The 16,340-nt window shown below is 30.4% G+C and overlaps 1 protein-coding gene across 3 annotated transcripts in view; it reads left to right on the forward strand.

Moving 5' to 3' along the window:
* LOC139093156 (furin-like protease 2) overlaps positions 1-16,340 on the forward strand; it is a 76,439-nt gene that overhangs the window by 50,080 nt on the left and 10,019 nt on the right. For all 3 annotated transcript variants that reach the window (XM_070643762.1, XM_070643760.1, XM_070643763.1), the window contains 10 exons: positions 759-893; positions 5,442-6,380; positions 6,512-7,185; positions 8,017-8,204; positions 10,478-10,634; positions 11,810-11,966; positions 12,088-12,202; positions 15,171-15,447; positions 15,507-15,706; positions 15,798-16,076. In XM_070643762.1, the coding sequence (XP_070499863.1) occupies positions 759-893; positions 5,442-6,380; positions 6,512-7,185; positions 8,017-8,204; positions 10,478-10,634; positions 11,810-11,966; positions 12,088-12,202; positions 15,171-15,447; positions 15,507-15,706; positions 15,798-16,076 (3,121 nt within the window). The remainder of the gene's footprint in view (positions 1-758; positions 894-5,441; positions 6,381-6,511; positions 7,186-8,016; positions 8,205-10,477; positions 10,635-11,809; positions 11,967-12,087; positions 12,203-15,170; positions 15,448-15,506; positions 15,707-15,797; positions 16,077-16,340) is intronic.

Raw genomic sequence — 16,340 nt, forward strand, 5'->3', positions numbered from 1 at the left:
GTTTTTTTACAAGGGAAGCAGCATCGACATCGAATTAAATGATTGTGGATCGACAGTAAACAATAGAATGAAATTTACACTTCCATGTTTATGCTGTTGTATCACATTATTCCTTTCTGTGTTCTCCTTCCTTCAATATGAATTTCATATAAACATATACACATTACTGATAAAATATGCAAACACAGAGAATGAAATGATGAGAAAAGAAAACGTCCTTCCATTGTGAAAGTAGATTTTGAACATTTTTTTCTTGTTTTCACTGATGTTACAAACGTCGGAAAAAATATTTCCCTTTTGTTATTTTGTATACACAAATGTAAATTATGAAAATATTATATATTTCTGATAATATTATTCTTTTGTACATACATATATTGTCATAAGCCACATGCTATAATTCTTATCTTTTTCATATGAGGAAAAAATACTGCTTTGAAATTTAATTATAAAGATAATAAGGACAACATTTTTTTATCAGAACATGCAGATTTGATACCTACTAGCTGTAGTGGTCCACCATATTTTTGAATTACAGAAATACGATTACATTATACATTCTAATCGCTCATTTTTTCCATTCACAGAAAATATTAAAAAGTTTTATAAAATATATATCTCTAACATTTTTCTTCTTTTTTCATTCCATAAATAACAAAAACACATTGTCATATGACAATGAAAATTTGCCATATGGTAATATTGACTGACTTTACTACAACAAATCTTCGTCATCATTAAATCATTGTGTGTGACAGAATGGCGGCGCCAAAGATGGACTTGATATGAATGTTGGTCCAGCATGGCAGAAAGGATACACAGGAAAAGGAGTTGTTGTGTCAATCTTAGATGACGGAATTCAACGAAACCATCCTGATTTAGATAAAAATTATGTAAGTTAAATATATTTTTAGTTTTAAAATGAACTTTTTCGTGCTTTACTGATATTTGTGTCACATACAAACCTAAAGCAACCTTCGATTTAGGAATTTCATTGCCATTTTGTAATTTGTTTATCAAGTTGAACGCAATATTTTCAACTTTTCTTCGTCATTATTTTTTATTCAAGAAATAGAAATCTTTTTTGCCTTCTATCATCATACTTAACTGCTTATTTTGCCATAAAATTTTCTTTCCATATTTCTTTATCGCAAAAGAAAAAATGTAAAAAGCTTCTTCTATAAAACCTCTCAAGAAGAAAGGAAAATGAGGATAAAGAAGAAACTGATGCCAAAAAATTAAAGAAAGAAAATATTTTCAGCTCATAAATTTCATTTTTTGTTCAAGGTTTCTACATCATTTCTTATTTAATTTTTCATGTCATATAAGACAAAATTTTCTTCTTTAAATGTCCCTGTTAAGTTAGAAATCATTGAATCTAGGAGAGTTTGTAGCACTAAAAAGAATTACCATCCCTTGATGACCAGAAAATGTGTAAAGCATTGAGCATTAAATCACTTTCTTATATATACTCTTAATAGTTTTCTTCTTTCCATTATTTGTCATCATTATTTGTCATAAAAAGTATCCATCGTCATATTCCTTATATTTGTTCCTTTTTTCTATATAAGAGTATCCATTTACATTTCTTACATAATTCTATCATCATATAAACATATACAACTCATTATTTCCACATATGCTTGAATAAAGAAAGATCTCTTTTCACATATGATTATCATCATCATTGATGAACAAATGACATAATATGTGAACATCATTGAGTCGTGTTGCTATAATAGAGGAGAAAGGACAAAAGATTTCTATTGATTTTGACTTAATATTCAAGAATTGGAGCAGTAGTAGTTTTTAGTCCTGAATTTTATTTGTATGAAAATGACGGTTGATAATTTGATGATTCGAAAATTCCATAGATCGATTTGGTCCTCTTTAATTTTACATCTAATGCTAAAAGCATTCACTCTAGACTGTACAAGATTTCAAATGATCTAAATCATATCACAATGACACAAAAGAAATGAGAAAATAGACAACGACAAGAACAGAGTATAGAAGAGTCTAAAGAAATGAAATAGGAAATGTGTGAAGTGAAATGAGTATGAACAGCAAGCAAATGTAGAATTATCATTATGATACACAATTTCATCTCATTTAATGCCACGATGAGTAAAGAGGATTTCATGATTCATTTTTGCATATTACAGTGAAGTTAGCAGGATGATTGTCATCATCATGAAAATCATTAATTCCAAAGTTATTACACAATATCATTCGTGTGATATTGAACTATCTGTATTTTAAATTACCTGAGACATGATATGTATTTTAATGTAGTACCATCTTTCCAATAGTAACTCTCATCTCTTGGTCTATTTATAGAACAGAATGAATGAAAAACTCAGTGAGACAACAGACGAGATCTACAGAATCGTGACAATTATTTCCTGCTACAGCATTTCTCAATTGTTTGCGGAAAAATTATACTCTATCTATCTCTATTTCTCTTATTCTTCTCATTTATATTTGCATATATATTATAAGTGCATGATTTTCTTTCCATCTCCGTACTTTATCATCTGATTCCTTTATCTTTCCTCAAATTCATTTTCATCTAATGGATCTGTCGTTTGTTGATTATAAAAGTACGGATTTTCATCATTTTTTTTTTAAACATTCTAATGTGGTTGCTTCTTTTGTGCTTAATTGAAATATAAAAATGGTAAAATGAACAAAAATAATGCAATATGTATTCAATTTAATCACTCAATATGGATGGATTATTTCACGTCATAAATGTCTAGATGATTACCTTAATATCATAATTAATTATGCAATCATATGTTAATGAGCATATGTCTGGTGGTTGTCAATTTTTCAGTCAGTATCAGCTACATTTCTGCATTAATTTTTTAACGATATTATCATTAAATGAATTAAAGCCAATTGAATAAATTTGATTTTCATTCATGCAAGAAATTATTCATTTAATAAAATTAAAACTCACAATTTACATAAACAATTTAATCAATAATAGAGAACTAATACGTAATGCTTGTAATGCAAATTTTATGCATTAACTCTATAAGAAAATTTCCTTAAGTTCCATTCTCTCAAATTTCTTTTAATTGTTTATTCGTGCCATTTTGCATTATTAATAAATCATCTTAGATCAGACACGGAGATATTAAAAAGCAAGAAGAAGACTAAAATCATAAATCCTCATCATGTAGCACACATATAGTCTTTCCCATTTATCACATATCTCGCTTATGATAGCAATATTTATCCTGATTTAATTCGAAATTATTACTAATGTTGACAACGAATGATAATCCTGTTTGATTGTTAATAATATTCATTTATGACTGGATGTATATGATACTTACTATTATATCCAATATTAACCCACATTAATTATTGGGTGTTGCGATAATATTATAGGATTTATAAGATTATAATAAAGGTTTATTAGGTCTATTTTGGTAATAAAACTTTGTATAAATTCTCAGAATTAATTGAAGAAGCTCTTTTCAAATTTTCAAAAAATCTTTTTAATTTATCCATGAAATATAATATGTGGATCATATTAACACGAGAAAATATAAAATGAAACATAATTAGCTAGCTAGTTTGTTACCAACGAATGCATATGTACATGAATGAGACTGAGTGAATGTAATTCAATTAGTGTTAATTAGCAGCATTGCCAGCATCATCAACGTCAACATCATCAACATAAATAATTGGCTCAGCAAGAAATTGTAAAAAATATGTATGAATATATATCCTACAGCACCAGATACTGCAAATTCGTCATATTTCAATGCCTCATATACACGACAATAATAATAATAATTATTTAAAATCTGTGCATTACACAGCCGCACATACTCGTGCGCGCTAGCTCACATTTGCTTAATTAAAATTGCAAATAATTAAAACTCATTCGACAACATCGTCATTATCGTTACTGTGAACAAATTCTTAGATTTTTTTTCAAATAAAGTAAATTGGTGATTATTTATTGTGAAATTTCAATTAGTTACGTTATTTTTGGAAGAATTAAAATTTTTTGCATGGTTGTTTGTCTTAATCAATTTAAATTAGTTTTAACGTGCAGTATATTTGAGCTGAAGAAATATATATTTATTAAAAGAAAATACTGCAAAACCCTATAATTAAAGGCTGATGATTTCTAAGGGAAAGAAAGAGAAGAAATTTCAATGAATATGGAGATCACGTTCGCCTTTAATCATAATTTATATCACTTTGGTCTTATATTCGCATTCATATTTATCGTACGCTATGGCTCAGTCATGGATATAGCCATTGTTTACTTTCCTTTTCGCTTCATTACTAAACCGACGATGCTGACTGGATTTTTCTGTTATATCCCTTAGGGGAATTTCGTACGATGCACGAATTCTAATTTTATTTTTCATTTTGTTTTTAAACTAAATAATATTAGTAATATGTATAAGAAGCATCGATTCTAAAGTTATGTTTTTAAATCTGATAAAATCATTTCATTGGTAGTTTTTTGCTATAAAAGTTTGAAAATCTCTTTCTTTTAACAAGATGCTAAAGCGGGATGAGCTTTTGTGTGATAGAAAGTTTTGTTCACTCCTTGCATTTTAATAGAATCCTATATGTTATCTGGCTTATATGAACTTGAATTTTTATTGCTTTTTTGTGGTATCTCGAATTCTCTGGTTCATTAAATTCAGTTCCAACTTATCAGTAGGATTTACCAGTTAAAAAAGCTCAAAGAGGGCTTAGTTAATGAAATTAAAGTAATTACTTCGAATTGTAAATGTCCATACCTTGAAGCAACAAATTAAAATCATAAATTATGTCTTTTTTTGCTCCTTGTTCTTTCTAAAATATTTCGCATTATTTTTATTGTCTTTCTGCCTTTTTTCCTTTTAGCCCATTGAGCCTTCCCCTTTCACCATAATTTTTCTTTTATTTTTATGCTTCAGTGTGTGCACAATTTTTTCTCATTCGTGTGCCCATTATTTACTGCAATAATCATGATTTCTTATCACACAACAAATTTTTTTCTCGTTTCTCAATGATGTTACCATTTTTTGTGTCTTTTTTTCCGTTTATGGATCTACACAATTATTTACGACTCGTTACCTTCTTATTTCACATTGTTATTATTTATTGTAGACATTTTTTTCTTTTCGTCTTTATTTTTTGGTTAGTTAGTTACAAATTTTATCTGTTTGATTTCGTAGAAGGAAGAAAACGTGACAATATTTTCCTTAGACATGAATGTGAATATTACGAAGACTAGGCAACATCCCTCAAAATGTTGAAGAAATAATTTTTGTTGAAATTTATCTACAAAAAATTATGTGACACAAATAATGCTTCTAATTAGGGTTCATTTTTTTTTTCTTTAGACCCTTTATTAAAAATTCAGCTATCGTGTCAATCAATTTAATATTTTTTCTAATTTAATTTTCTCACAGGATCCAGAAGCATCTTATGATATTAACGATAATGATTCCGATCCAATGCCACGTGACAATGGCGATAATAAGCATGGAACAAGATGTGCTGGCGAAGTTGCTGGTATAGCATTTAATGATATTTGCGGTGTTGGTGTTGCTTATAAATCGAAAATTGGAGGAGTTCGTATGTTGGATGGAACAGTCAATGATGCAGTTGAGGCAAAAGCCTTAGGTCTCAATCCAAATCATATTGATATTTATAGTGCCTCATGGGGTCCTGAAGATGACGGAAGTACAGTCGATGGACCCGGTCCTTTAGCTAGGAGAGCTTTTATTTATGGTGTAACGAGTGGACGTCTAGGAAAAGGTTCAATATTTGTGTGGGCATCCGGAAATGGTGGACGATATACAGATTCATGCAATTGTGATGGATATACAAATTCAATTTTCACTTTATCAATTTCAAGTGCAACACAAGGTGGATATAAGCCATGGTATCTCGAAGAATGTTCCTCAACATTAGCGACAACTTATAGTTCAGGAACACCAGGTCATGATAAGAGTGTAGCTACAGTTGATATGGATGGCGCACTTCGACCAGATAGAATATGTACAGTAGAGCATACAGGAACATCTGCATCAGCACCACTTGCAGCTGGTATCGTTGCTCTTGCATTGGAAGCTAATCCATCTTTAACATGGCGTGATATGCAATATCTTGTTGTATTGACATCGCGACCTGAACCATTAGAAAAAGAAGCTGGATGGGTATTAAATGGAAGTAAACGAAAAGTCAGTCATAAATTTGGATATGGATTAATGGATGCTGGTGGTATGGTGAACTTAGCTGAGAAATGGATTGCTGTTCCTGCACAGCACATTTGTAAATCACGTGAAATCAACGAAGACAGACAAATTCAGGGATCAGTAGGATACACTTTACAGACTCATATGGACGTAAGTTTAATTTCATTTATAAAAATTTAATTTTTTAATTAAAAAAAAAGATATCTTTTGCTTCAAGTTAAATCCCCATGTATCGAATGCTTAAATCTCTTAGAGTTAAAAAAAAAATACTATTTTTACAGGTTAATGGCTGCGCTGGAACTGTAAATGAAGTTCGATATTTAGAGCACGTTCAATGTAAAATAACACTGAGATTCTTCCCTCGTGGCAATTTGAGAATCTTATTGACATCACCTTCAGGCACGACCAGTACATTACTTTTTGAACGTCCACGTGACGTTGCAAAATCAAACTTTGATGATTGGCCATTCATGAGCGTGCACTTTTGGGGAGAGCGTGCTGAAGGTCGTTGGACTTTACAAATTATTAATGGTGGTAGACGTCGAGTAAATCAAGCTGGTGTGTTGTCAAAATGGCAACTTATATTCTATGGAACACAAACGAATCCAATTCGTCTAAAAACAGACGGACAGTCGACGAGTGCACGTGCAGTTGCATCACCACTTGGCACTGATTGGGAGTGGACAACGGGTGAAAACTTAAATTCATTCTCCAATAATTTCAATGGTTTCGTAAATTATCAAAATTCATTTGCAAGTGCTGGCTCGAATGTCAATAAGAAATATGCCACACTCGACGGTCGTACAATTCCAACATCGCAGCGTGAAAATGTCATGGCTGATTCGAATAATAAATTAGTGATATTACATGACTGTGATCCTGAATGCGATCAGCAGGGCTGTTATGGTCGCGGAGCCACAAATTGCGTGGCTTGCAAGCATTATCGATTAGATAAGTAAGTTTTCATATATTTTTTTCTCCTTCCCTTCTTTCTCACTATATATATTTGTGCACAATGAATATAAATAAAGTTGTTACGTGAGAGTATTTTGTTCAATTTTAATCTTGATAATATTGAGACTGTAAAATTTCAAGATTCTTCATTCTGAGTTTAAGTACAAAATGCGAAGAGTCTGTTACTTTCTAACCACATGCTGTACCAGATCATAAATCATAAATTTTAAATGTCTTAAAATTTGATAAGCATTAGGATCCAATTTAAAGTGTATAATCGTAAATTTTCTAACCAAATCCTCAAATCATCTTCAATATTTACCTTAATCTATTCTAATCCTCAACAATCATTCTCATCTACAAAACAATTTGCAGCATTTAACCTCAAAAAACATCACAATGTGTCTGCAGACATGGAAAATCCTCAAGAAATCACAAAAAAAAGTTTATCAACCTTAATTGATTTAGATGATTCTTTAGTACCTAACAAATCTACATGACATGAGTGATTAATGACAATATTTTTCTGTTTCTATCACAAATACACAAAATTTCTTCTCTGATATCCTAAGTATGTCCAGAAATGAAGAAATCTGTCTCAATTTATTCTCCATTTAAAGTTGACACATCATTCATTCATTAACACTTCTTCCATCATGTTGACCTCACACACATCCGCACGCACACTCGTGTCATGTCATCATGTCTTTGTTTATTCAATTCTATTCTCTATGACATTCTTTGATGTGTGAATTTATTTATCAAATATAAATTTATGGTAGTTATCATTTAAGACTTTTCTATAATATTTCTTTTGTTGTTTATTTCGTAGTACGTGTGTTAGTCGATGCCCACCAAGAAGTTTCCCCAATCAAGGTGGCGTGTGTTGGCCATGTCATGAATCATGTGAGACATGTGCGGGTGCCGGACAAGATTCATGTTTGAATTGCTCACCATCATACAATTATGTGACAGATTTAGCTGTTTGCTTACAAACATGTCCCGATGGATACTTTGAAAGTGAGTATAAATGAAAAGAAAATGCAACTGATGACTTTTGATGCTGTATAAAGGAATAAGATCATGACAAATGATGCTGGCATGAAATTCGTAAACAATGATGATAATGAGAAAATGAAGGAGGCTGTTCATGCATTTATTATTTGCGTATGTCCTCCTCCTCTCTTCATCTTCCATTATCCATTGACTTGAAGCATACAAAATATCCATTTTTCCATGTCAACACACATTCACATATCAAAAAGAAATTATTCATAAAATATATGCGTGTACATGTGCGTATAAGATGATGGATTAGATCCCAACAAACATCAGAGACAAAATGACAGAATGGCATAATGATAGAGATTTGAGACTGTCACTGCCTTCTACTTCTTCTTGAATTTATTTCTCTCTTTTTTCTCTTCAAATTCATGTTCAACGTAATTGAATATAATTTATCATGATATATTGACGTTAGCAAAATTGAGATTTTTGAAGAATTTATTGATGTATTGATATATTGACGTTAGCAAAATTGAGATTTTTGAAGAATTTATTGATGTTTTGTACCAGTATTAAGCTTAAGTGACAAACAACTTTTAAGAAATTTATTTAAAGTAGCCAATTCACAATAATCTATGACTTTAAAACACCCTTAGCTTTACTTTGCATATTTTAAAAAAGTGAATATAATGGAAGCAGGAAAGAGAACAGTCAAACATATTGAACAAGCTTCTAGAAATATCAACAGCAAAAAAAAAAGAAAATGATAAATGATAAGAAGTAAAAGAACGGTAGGAAGTTAGGATGACTTCTTCATGTTTCATCTCTTTGCATTATACTAAGAAATAACGATCATTCTAATCAAAATAATGACATACAACCACTTCTGTCTGAAATTCAACGATGAGAATTCGAAGGGTGAACAAGATGACGAAAGAAGGAAGAGGAGTAAATGTGAAAAAAATTGAACGAGACAACAGCCATGATATGTAGATGATGACTTGAGATAAAAATGTTTCCAAGACTAATTTTTCCATAAAAATGGAAGTACTTAAAAAATTTACTTTTGACCTAATTTTATAATGTCTGGACTGATAGAAGTCTAGTTCAGAGCTCTCTTGTATTATCATTGAACTTGTTAAAAACACATTCAAAAGCGCTTTTATCTCATGAAAAATTATCACATCTTACTTTGAACTGTCTCAATAACTTATATTATAAATATACATAAAATGTGTACGGAAGCAAAAAAGGAAGAAAAATATAAATGAAGGAAAAATATGCAGAATAGAATGACTACAATGACGACGATGATATGCGAACGATATGATGGGAACTGTAAGAAGAAATAGATGAAAACGATGAGTGATGGTTGTATGAATATCATTTTCCATTAGATGGGTAATACGAATTTATTTTCATGTTACGCGCCAAAAAGTTACGCTGTCGTTTTCTTCCAAATCACTTTCTACTTCTTAACTTTTCTTCCTTCGCTCCTTACTTTAAGATTGTATTGTTTTTATTATTATTACTGTTTATGTTGCTGTATGTGTTAAGTAAAATTTATATTTTGTTATAATCTCTTCAGATGTGAATCTTTTAATGCTTGTTCTTTTTATGGATTAGATGCTTTCACATCACTTCTTTTTGTTTTCAAATTATAATAAGAATGTTTCTTGAAAATCCGTGTAGATAATTCTGCATGCATATATGATCTTATGATAAATAGCATCAAATGCAGATATCGTCCTTATGCTTTGCTTTTGTTAAATAAAAGTAAAGATAAACCATGATATAGCCTATGAAAACATGAGAAAAGAGACACAGTCTAGCTCAACTTTCTCATGCACATTTAATAAGTAGAAATTTCGACGAAAGAGGAAGTGGAGACCAAGTCACAAGAGAAATAGATGAAATGAAAGTGTGTTTTGAAGAAAAGACTTAGAAACAATATCGAAAGGAAGAATAAGAAGAAATAAGGCAAGAAGTGAAAAGTTTTTCATCATTACGAAACATTTTTCTTATCAATTTGTCGCTCAAGTCCCTTTCCACTTCCTTTCTCCTCTTGCCAAAGAATAAAAGAACTTCAAACTACGTTTATTTAACTAACTAACTTAGAGAAAAGTAGAAAGTTTAACTTCTTTCTTTCTCTTGGTCCATTTATGTAGAAAGATAGGAAATGGAAACTAATTTTCATGCCAGCAAGCATCAACAATTTGTAACTTTAATTTGAAAAAAAAAAAAATTTAATTTTTCGTTTAATTGAACTTTTTTTTTCTTAATTCTAGATTACGAAAATAAAACATGTGTTCCCTGTGAGGCAAATTGTGCTTCGTGCCAGGATCGTCCTGATTTTTGCACAAGTTGTGAACATCACTTGGTTATGCATGAACACAAATGTTATGCTGCATGTCCAAAGAACACGTACGAAACAGAAGATTTCAAGTAAGTAAAAAAGTTATTTACTTATTGCAGTAATATACTTATTTATGTACATATAAATGTATGTAGTAGTCATTATGACTAGTATGATGATGTCTGTTAAGGCTTACATAAAACATAAAAATTTTAATTTCCAAAAAAATTACCCAAATTTTACAGAAACCAACAATAGTGGAAGCTTTTCAAAGATATTTCAAGACTTGTTAAAAAGAAATCATATCAAAACAACATAAAAACAAATTATAGACACATATAAATTATATCCACAAAAATACCCATCTTCTACATATGTATCAAGTATAAATAACTAGTATAAAAGGAAAATAAAAGTGAAAAAGTAATGAAAATAAAAGAAATGAAAAAGTTAATGGATCACTTGATTGAAATTTATGTGCATTTCCCTCTTTTACTTCCATTTGTTCATTAGTTTAATACATTTCCATAAGTAAACTGTGAGAGTTTTTGAATCATACAAATTTTTTCCTTTGAGATTTAGTGAATAACTGAATGGTGTAGCTTCTATTTCACAATTGTTACATATTTGAAATTTATTCATCTGAATCTATGATTATACATAAAAAATCAAGAGGTTTTTAACATATTTCAAATGAAATTTAAACTTCTGACTGTTCATTCTTCTAAATGCCTCACAAACATTTTTCTGTTCTTTTTATTATCAAAATAGGAATGAAAATAAATGAATAAATTTGAAACTATGTATGTGTATGTGTACTTGAGCTTTCACGTTCCATCTATCTATCCACCCAAAGTAGCCAGCTTGCCGCCTAACTTCGTCTCTTTCTTCGTCTTTTCTTCTGCCCATTGACCCATTTTACGTGAAAAATGACCATTCTTAAAGCGTCGTGTTTAATAATCGTAAATTTCATATTAAGTGTATCGTTTATAGCCATTTTTCTGTCTCGAGCAGCAGTAGCTCATGCTTTAAATGTCCTTTCACAGCTCATAAGAGTACATGGGAAAAGGAAAAATAAGACAAAAACCATAAGAAATAACGATGAAATTTACATGCATGACCAAGTGTATATCAAATTCATTTATAAAACAGACAACAGTCATCCTTAAGATTTTTGTAAGACTGTTTATGTGTGTAAATGTATTAATGAATAAGACATGCAGAACTTTCTAGACTCCGACTACATTTGATTAATTTATTCTAGTTGTGCTGACTGTCATTCATCGTGCGCATCATGCAATGGCTCATCCGAGTCACAGTGCATTCAATGTAAACCAAATCGATTCTCGTTGGAAGGAAAATGCCTTACGTCATGCCCCGATGGATTTTATGGCGATAAAAAGAGAAAAGAGTGCCTTCCGGTAAGTACAATTACTTGATTCTTTTAAAAGGAATAAAATGAAATTTAATGAATGCCAATAAAATTTTCGTTTTTTCGTTTTCCTTTTCTATTCATCCTTAAATACATATATGTTTATACAGTGTCCATTTGGATGTGCCACCTGTAGCAACGATAAGTGCTTAACATGTAAGATCGATTGGGTGAAAAATAAGAAAGATAAATGTGTTACGAAAGGAAGCAATAACTGCGATGAATGTGAGTATTTTTTTGTCACTAAAATCTATGATTTTTTGTTTGTGAAAAAAAGGTTGAAGCATTAAAATTTATTAAGATGGATTTTTGAGAAATGAACTATTATTATTAAGAAAGTATGTAATTAATAGTCGCGTTCTAAACTTGATAAACCCAATTTTTCATTTTAATGAAAAATCTACGTCTGCAAATTTTATACAGAGTTCTTCGTCTCTAAAACTACTTCGAGGATCTCGTTTAGTTTAAAACAGCAACTTTTTATGATATTAATTTTTTGTATCCACAAACTTCCGTAACTTCTTTCATATCGTAAATTTAATTCTCATTGTCGTACAATAATTTTTATAATGAATGTACTTTAGTGTTATTGTTGGTTTATACTAACAAGTTGCCACAACATATATACACAATTCTCCATTCTCTTTATACATAATATTTCATGACAATAATAAAAATATCTCACACCACTTTTGACATTTTTTTACTCTCTTTTTTCATTAAAATCATTGTTATTATTATTTTTTTGACTCGTAATTACGTAAACTACATAAAAAGTCTTTGTCCCTTTTTGATTATTGGCTTTTCAGAATGAAAGATTTTTTTTGTAGTTTTATAATCTGTCCAGTCTGAAATTTATACGATTCATGTGACTTTATAAAAAATGTTATGATATTTACATTTCATTAATGGGACGGGTAATACTAATTGATTTATGGTACATTGTTGGAGAATATTAAAAATAAAATATCACCTCAGGTCCAAAAAAGTTTTTTTCCGAACTGTTATCAGTTTTACAATTTACAAAAAGAGTAAAATTTAAATTGCATTTAAATGCAATTACTTGTAAGCATGTTAAACTCGTATAAAAAATTTTAACCGTTTTCCTCCAAAATTAATTGCATAACCACATCCGTTAAGGAATTTTTTTACCAACCCTGTAACTGCTGCTTCTTGTTTTAACATTAAAAGCAGTCTATATATCTCACATTTTACATTGTCCGCAAACAAATTTTTCATGTCCGTATTGTGTAAATTATTTAAGTGAGCTCATTCACTTGTGAAATTATATATACGAAAGATTTTTCATGTGTTGCACTTAATGAGATTGTGGAAACGGAGAGATAGAGCAAAATGAGGACGAGAAGTTAATGGAAAATGTGACAAGAGAGAAGTAGAAAAATTTTAATTAGCAAGAAATTTTAATTTCATTATATTCACTGGATTTAAACTGGGTTTAAATTTTTTTACATCAGAATATTATTTTTTATCGTTTCTGAACTAAAAAGGACCTTCCATATTTTAGAAAAACAAATAATGATAATTAAATCCTGCTTATGGGTTCAATAAAATTAGGCTGGCCATTTTATTTTCATCAAATATCGGGACACATTTTGAACTAATCTTGATGGCAGATGGCTTTAGATGATGAGCCAGTGGGATGGGGTAGTGGCTTCCTGAAAATATCGTCCAAAGTCCCTGAATTAAAATATATGAAAGAGAAAAAAAAAATATTCAGTTTACTATTGAATGTTTGATAAAGACTTATCAAGTATCTTGAAAATTTTATTCATAGAAATTTCAATTCATTTCCAATCAGTTTTCATTATTGGTTGTAACCAATTACATTAAAATTTTACAGACAGATTTTTTAATTTCATTAGTTTAATCTCATGAATAAACAAAAATGTGGAAAAAGCTTTTCCTTATTTCAATTCAAAAATCTCTCAATTCATTAAAGTTTTAAACTTTTTTACTATTTGTTGCTGTCGATTGATATAAAATTACAACATGAAAGAAGAATTTAAATTTTTATACAAATGATTCCTGCTTTCCATTTGTCGTTTCATTGTTTATTCCACATACATGGATGTATAAAGAGGAAAACAGACTATTCGTACATTTCATGTTGTCCAACTGTGTAAACTAAAAAGGCTTAACATAAATTTTTTATTCACACAAAAAAACTTATTTCTTTGATCCTCGAACAATGAAAATGTTTGAGTATAAATCTTTAACAAATACATTTAGATTTGTAGTTGTAAAACTTTGACAAATGGAATTTTCATCACTAATTATTTAGCGGTTCTCTTATTATATTCAGGCAAATTTATTTATCAATATTCAGTATTGAAAAGATTTCACAGAAGACATCATTTAGATCTTTTTAAAAATTTATCTTCGGCTAATTTGAGGTTGAGAGCACTAAATCTAGTTAGGGCACATACCCAAAATATTGTCTATACAAAATTACTCGACCGTATGTGCAAAGAATATATCTTAATAGCATGAATTTAGTATAGAAAGGTTTTCTCTACTTTGTGGATTGTCGATATATATTGTGTAGTTAGTGAAATTACTTCAAATGTCTACTTCCAAAACGCATTCTTGACTTTACTTTTTAAAGCTTTGTCAATACAAATTTTAACTTCTTTCATTAAGTGAAAAGAACGCTAAAAAAGACTAACAATGATTTTTAAAAAGGTGCTCTTATGTAGGCAGGGATAGAAGTTTATGAAAAAGGAAGGAAGGTCACTTTGTATAAGAGGTTTATGAGACGAACAGAAGAAGTAAAATTTTTTAAGACGAGAGAACATTTTTATATTTATTTATTTATTTCAAGATCTTTTTTTTTCTCTTTTGAAAGCCTTCTTTCTTTTTTATTTTCCATCTCTTGTTTCCATTTTGTGTATCTGTTGATGTGAAAAAGCACAAAACCATCATGAATGTTTTATTATGATCCTCCCATCATGAAGAAATTTATATATAACGTATTTATATGAACAAAATGTGCTTCGAATATGTTTTTTGTGTCCTTTCTCCTTACTTTTTCTCCTCTATGACTCTCCATAATATAAATTTATTTTAATGCTTCTCCAAACATTCATTTTCACAAAAAAAAAGATAAGTGAGGGAGCGAGTTTACCAGCTCAAAAAATGATTTTTTTTTCTATTCTTATTTTACTTTTTCCAGCTGAATATTATGACAATGGTCATTGCCGTTCATGTCATTCAACATGCGAGACATGTATGGGTCCAACGGAAAATGATTGCCTCACATGCTCCAACAATCTACTATTACAGAATAATAAATGTGTAAGCACGTGCGATAAAGGTTACTTTATGGAAGCTGGCGTATGTACAATGTGTTTGCACACCTGTACGCAATGCGTATCGCGTATGAATTGTACAGAATGCGTTAAGGGACTTCAATTGCAAAGTGGTGAATGTCGGGCAACGTGTGCTGACGGGTAAGAATACTCGCTGTCAAGAGATGAACAAAAAAATTCAATTAATTTTTCTTTTATAGCTATTACAGTGATCGTGGGACATGTGTGAAATGTTATTTGAGTTGTGACACATGCAGTGGACCTCGAAGAGATCAGTGTGTGAGATGTCCAAATGGATGGAAGTTAGCAGCTGGAGAATGTCATCCTGAATGTCCTGAGGGGTTTTTCAAGACTGAATTTGGATGTCAGAAGTGTCATCACTATTGTAAAACTTGTAATGGTAAGTTGTTACATATTTACATAAAAAAATAACAGTTTTGAATATAAATGACCACATGCTATGACAAATATTTTTTTTTCTCTTATGTTAGGAGCTGGACCACTCTCATGCACTTCATGTCCAATACATTTTATGCTTGAAGGTGGACTATGTTCAGAATGTCTGAGCATGCAATATTATGACTCATTAACACAAACATGTAAAACATGCCACGAATCGTGCCGGTCATGTAGTGGACCAGGACAATATAGTTGTGTCACGTGCGCATTTCCATTGCATTTAGATCGCTTAAATAACCAATGTGTGCCTTGCTGTGCAACAGATGCAACGCCAGAAGACCAAAGCTGTTGTCATTGTGATAAGGATACAGGTATGTTGAGTATGGGAGAACGAATAATGTGCTTGAAATGTTGCTTAATGTCTTTTTCACGTGGGAAGAAATTTTTTGAGGAAAGAGGAAAAAAAAATTAAAAGATTTATGATTATTTGCTGTATCGAAAACTTTTGCCTTGCCATTCTCAACTTTTGTTATTTAAAATATAGAAAAAAAGTGGAAGAATAATTTTTGCTTGCAACAGAGGATAAATAAACACACGACATGCCGACGATATTTTTGCTTTTAGATTCATTGCTT

This window comes from Chironomus tepperi, unplaced genomic scaffold (assembly GCF_022539635.2).
Source record: "Chironomus tepperi strain 1889 unplaced genomic scaffold, CSIRO-AGI_Ctep_v1 contig_335, whole genome shotgun sequence".
Lineage (NCBI taxonomy): Eukaryota > Metazoa > Arthropoda > Insecta > Diptera > Chironomidae > Chironomus > Chironomus tepperi.